At 39.2% G+C, this 5,794-nt stretch overlaps 1 protein-coding gene across 1 annotated transcript in view; it reads left to right on the forward strand.

Annotated features, from left to right (window-relative positions):
• LOC117182673 (ankyrin repeat and MYND domain-containing protein 2) overlaps positions 1–5,561 on the forward strand; it is a 13,482-nt gene extending 7,921 nt beyond the window's left edge. The window contains exons 2-3 of the mRNA XM_033375780.1: positions 3,901–4,278; positions 4,437–5,561. Coding sequence (XP_033231671.1) covers positions 3,901–4,278; positions 4,437–5,087 — 1,029 coding nt within the window. The 3' untranslated portion in view covers positions 5,088–5,561. The remainder of the gene's footprint in view (positions 1–3,900; positions 4,279–4,436) is intronic.
• Positions 5,562–5,794: the final 233 nt, after the last annotated feature.

A 5,794-nucleotide genomic window follows, 5' to 3' on the forward strand; every position in this document is an offset into this window, starting at 1 on the left:
AAAGCAAACTGAATGTTAAATCAAAAAGCATGAAAGAGGGAGCTCTTCTTAATATTTTGACACCAAAATCATGTCGATACACCTTACCGACTGCGAGTAAAATCACCCACGCTTTAACTTGACAGACTGTAAAAGGTCTGTGCACAAACGTGGATAAAGTAAAGCTAAAATTATTTTTTTTGGTTGAAAATTCAAGTATTTGTTTAAAAATATATGTATTTTATTCAAAATTCATCTTTTTATTGGAATCAGCCATTGAGATAATTTTCCAGTATATTGTAAATTGTTGAACTGGCGCACATATTATTTTAGGCTATTAGAAAAGAAGTTGAAACATATTTTTCAAGTAGTGAAAATAGTTGCATAGTGAATTCGGTTTCATTTTTTTAAATATGAGCACAATAGTGTCTATACATGCAAAAAAAAACGAATACAATTTGAGAACGGATGGGAATGAATGAGAGAGTTGGGGAATTTAATATTTGATAATATCTGTGAATATTTCAGAATATGTGGGAATATGAGGGAATATAAGAAATATCAAGAATATTTGGGAATATCAAGACCGAATCCGTTTCAAATCAGGCAGGACCCCTACACTTGAAATCGCAGAAACTCTCGACGGCGAAATATATTATTTTTTAGAGGAAATCAGGCCTCTTACCAATTAGCCATCTTAGCAGCATCATGCGGGCTAAACCATTTTTGAGGCCGGTAGAACGTTTGTTCTTTAAAATTGTAGCTATTGATTTTTTTCGTGAACTATGACAAATATCGCAAAAGAACAAGAGACATTTTATGTAGAACTTTTTTAGGCGTGCAAACTTTTATCTGAACATTTTTCGTATCTTCATTGTCAGAGTAAAAGTTCAACAAATTTAAAGGTGGGTTTTTTGAGAAAATCCATTTTTAATTTTTTTTCAGAAAAATCGCTGCCATTTTGTTCATTTTAAACCTTTTTCAATTTTACGGTGGTTTTTCAAAGAAATGCGATGAGCGCTATTAGAATAAAAAACAAAATAATAAACATCTAAATTATGTCGAAATGTATATAGGTGTAAAGAAAAAAACCGGGTTTTGAAAAATAAGGCACAAAACTCAAATACGCAGAACTTTTTAGAAAAAATTCTGTTCGCAATTCAGAAAAATACGTATCGCATATTTGCCTCTAAAACAGCATATTTCGCCATCGAGAGATTCTGCGATTTCAATTGAGGGACCTGTCTAATTTTTATTGGATTGGGTCTCAAGAATACAGTGAAACTCTTCTATAGTACTGATTTTGGGGCTGACAATGGGTGGAAACTAACTCATTATAGCCCGCTTCGCTTGTGTTTGTTCACGCCTGAGTGACAACCGCAGATCGCGCAGCTCCTGTTACACCTACCTGCGGCGTGGCTTCAGTTCTTGGAAGGTCTATAGAAGGGAGGGCTATTGAAGAGTTTCACTGTATTCGGTAATATTGAAAGAATATATGAGAATATTTGGTGCTTGTACCAGGATTATCGGAGTGTTCGGCCCCTCGAGCAGAACTGAGGAATAAAGTTTGCCGTTATAGGTACAGTAATCAAATGCGTATTGGACAGTGTTCTAATATGAAATGGAATGTTCCAGCCTATATTAGTTTAAATAATACCGCACTTTAAAGAATATATTTGATAACTTTTTTTTTAATTACACCAAACTCTCACGTTCAGTCGCCCCGTTCTCAGCCTTCCTAGAACTGCTGGCTCCCTCAGTTTCTCAGGGTAGAAGAGCGGTTGCGACATTATATATATAGATATATATTCCAATTAGAAGCGAGTCAGGCGGCCCTCACTGTTTACGTTTCTATCCCCTCGAAATCAGTCCAAGGTCATTTGAGGGCAACCCCTGAGACTTGACGGAAAGCGAAAGTTTGGTGTAATTCACAGTACTCTGAGTACTGTGATGACTGTTTAGAGTGAAATTTTACACTTCATAAAGTGGAATAATAATAATTATTATTGCAGATGGGTAATGAACGTTTCTATCACAGGAAAAATTATACAGTAAATTCATCCCTATTTTACCCCATCCTCACATATTTCAAGTGCCCCGTACACAGCTATTTCATATTGCACAGTCAGTGGCTGAGCAATGAAAAAGAGGACCGAAGAACGAGAAACCCTCATGGTTTTGAATTGAGTGTTATAGCATGACGTCATTAGAATGCGTAATTCGACTTTTTCGAGAAAATATTCTAAACGTAAGAGTAAATAAAAAATTTACTAATAGTAATATTTCTCAAACGTAGAATCTATTTTCTCAGTCGTGTTCTTGTCTTTGATCGATTGATCACCTTTCAGTGTCAACAAAAACACTTGAAAATACTAATATGAATGTAGGTTAATGGCCCGAGACTTTTTCAACTGCGCAAATCGGGGCCGCCTGAACCGTTTCCAATTCGAATGCACAATATTAAGCGATTCTCTGTGTACGAGTGCCCGCGTACTGCGCCCTTCCGCTTCAGACAAGATTCGCAATTAACCGTCTCTCGCCCCTTGAACTGAGAAACTGCGCGGGTCAGCAGTTCTAGTATTTATGGATTTCAAATGGACCCGCGTTTTTCGGTACATGAGCAGTTTAAAAAGTTGATTGTAGGGGATCGTATCAATACAAGGCCGGGCTAGCCAATGAACGTCGCTTGACAAAAATGATCTAAAGTTGGGGAAAAGGTGCTGCAGGTCCTCCTTAGTTTTGTGAGTCACGCAATTGCAGAATAATGCGCAGCGTCCGTTCCTTTTATGAGACTTTTTCACACATATTGTTAAGAAATTATGAAAATTCAATAAGTATAGTATGTAATGCACGACAAAACAGAAGTCAAGCGGACCTTGCGAATTTCATAAATTTCCTTAGTGTTTTTCTTCTGAACTCTCAAAAACGCTCCATCAAATCACCGAGAAATAAGAGTAAAAAATTAAGCTGTATGTAAAGAAATTGTCACTTATTTTAATAACAAAATTCTATGCAGAGTTTTACTAAACTAATCAACAATTGAGGATAGACAGAACGTTGTCAACGCAATCTCCTCTTTGTTTTGTTTTCTAGATAAAGTACTCCTCAGAACTTTCTTAAGAAAACAGGAATGCATTTGTAACTAGTTCTTGTCATGAAGTTTCGTGCTCTTACACTTAATTCATGTTCATCGCTTCCATACTTCATTAATTTGATCTGTCTTCTTGTCATTGCACAAATGACACAACGCGAATTCGGTTTGTGACAGAAAACTATATTTCCAGCGTGAATTACAAATGCTTTCCGGAAAAACTTTTACACAAGAGAGAGAAAAAACGATTTTTACCTCTTGCTTTCAGTCCAGTTTCAGGGGTTTCCTTCAAACAGCCTTGAACTGAATTTGGGGGGATCGAAACGTAAACAGTCAGGGTCGCCTGAACCGTTTCCAATTAGAATGCATGCTATTGCGTACTATACTCGACTGACAATCGCATCCGCTCTTGTCCTGCTCCCCTGAGAAACTGCGAGGGCCAGTAGTTCTAGGAAGGCCGAAAACGGGGTGATTGAAAGCGAGAGTTCGGTGTACACTTAACTCCCAAGTCAAGCACGGTTTCAGGTATGGCTTGAATTGGTCTTCAGTATATCTCAGAGGAATCCAAACGTGAACCAGAATCGCCGCTAGATCATTTCTGTAGGATTTAGACGCATGCTAACAGCGGTGCAAATAACGCGCTGAAAGTGCGGCACTCGAGCTTTCTGTTCGAGGCCTCAAGTTCTAGGAATAGCGTACACTGAGGGTGCCTATCTCGGGAGTTGAGTGTATAAACTTTTGATTCAAAAGACTGAAAATAAGAAAGCAGTAAATTCAATAATCCTCCCCATTCTCCTACTATATAGGTACTAATATTTCTAAACTTTCAGGGAGCAGATGTGAACTCATGCCAACATGAACACGGATACACAGCTCTACATTTCGCTGCACTGAGCGGAAATGCCGATCTTTGTCATCTTTTAATGTCTCACGGAGCAAGGATAGCAGCTACCAATAGTGTTGGTCGAACTGCTGCTCAAATGGCTGCGTTCGTCGGCAATCATCATTGCGTTGCAACAATCAACAACTTTATCCCTAAGGCTGATATCGACTACTACATTACACCCCAGGGTTTACAAACCGAACCACTTCTGCCACCTCACCTCGCAGATTCCTTCCACAAATTCATAATGCAGGTGAATGTTCATCCGGTTCGAGTATCCATGAACTTGCAACGATTTCCTGGACTTTTGGAGAATTTGGGCAAGGTGCGATATTCGAAAGTTTTAAAGAAAGTTATACAATTTCTTTCTTACGTATCTAATACCTATTTTATTATTTGTATTCGTATTTGCAATCGAATCTGAATTTATTAAACTGTCGAGTCATAAACTTCACGAAAAATTGATTTGAATTAAAATTTCAGGTCCAGAAGGTTTTGGAAGTTATGCGTCACAGGGAAATGACACGTGGGGCTGAAACGAACGAAGTAATAGCTTTCAAGTACCACTACCTTAGCTTTGTTGTGGCAGAAGTGATAAAAAGTCAAAATCGTCAAAAAGTGATGAAGGGTCAAACGGATAAAGAAAAGTCAAGCGAGGAAGGGTCTGAGGAAAAAAAATCCGATCCTGTCGAGGCTTTGGTTCGAAAATTTCTGAAGTGCAACAAAGCTGACGGTATTCCAGAGTATCAGGAAGCATTTTTGCGAGAGGCTGTGAGAGAATTTCCGTTCAGAGAGAGCACTATCTTCCACCAAATGGTCGCAACTCTCGCGGGATCGGATCCACCGTCTGCAGTTTCTGTTGTCGCGGCTGCAATCAACGGGCAACGTGGTTTCTTAGACCAATCGCAGATCTGCGTCACCTGCGGTGAAGAAAAAGCAACCAAGAAATGCAGCAAATGCAAGGCTGTTCAGTATTGCGACAGAGAATGTCAGAGACTTCACTGGTTCATGCACAAAAAAGCCTGCGCAAGACTGGATCCATCGACGAATTCGGGTACGAAACTGAGTCAGGAGAACAAGGAACAAATTGCAAATGCAGTTAGCTCGAGATTACAGAATCTTGCTGTTAATTAGGAAGGTTGAACAATGTCAAAACTAATTTGGTGTAAATAACGCAGGGAAACTTATCCTGCTCTGAATTCTCGAGCTTTTGGATTAGGGACATGAGCATTTGCTCTCGGTATTGACAAAAGCCAATTGTATTCTATTCTGATGTATTTAGTCAGGTATTGGGATGCGGGATTTTGATGGGTCACTTTTTTTTATCCCAAACATTCATGACAATGTCAATTTTCTATAGCTGTTGAGTAGAGTGAGAAGAAAGTCACCTTTTACAACCCACGAGCGTCAAAGTAATTTTTGCGCATGTCAAGTCGCATATTTTATTACACTAGAAATACCATTTAAGTATCTCCCATTTAAGTCATCCCTACCGAAAAGAATCTGAGTATATACTAAAAATTCTTTAGGTCAAAGAAGCTCAGAGAAATTCTCTGCCAGGCACTCAGGTAGATATTTTTAAAGGTCCAGGAAGCTCGCTTAAATGGTCTGGAGGCTTTAAAATATCCTTTCCGAAATTGAAATAAGAATACGATCATAAATAACAAGCAGAGAAGTGGGACGATGGTCGTGGGGGCTAAAGCGTAGGCTTTGGACTCACTCCTTCGGCTTGCGGGTTCGATTCCCGCCTCGCACTCTGGAAGAGTCTCGGTGGCCCATGCGGTGAACACTAGCCTAGCAAGGGAGTTGTTCATCTCCGGAGAGTCGTGGGACCGGTACCT

The sequence above is a fragment of the Belonocnema kinseyi genome, chromosome 1, assembly GCF_010883055.1.
Source record: "Belonocnema kinseyi isolate 2016_QV_RU_SX_M_011 chromosome 1, B_treatae_v1, whole genome shotgun sequence".
Lineage (NCBI taxonomy): Eukaryota > Metazoa > Arthropoda > Insecta > Hymenoptera > Cynipidae > Belonocnema > Belonocnema kinseyi.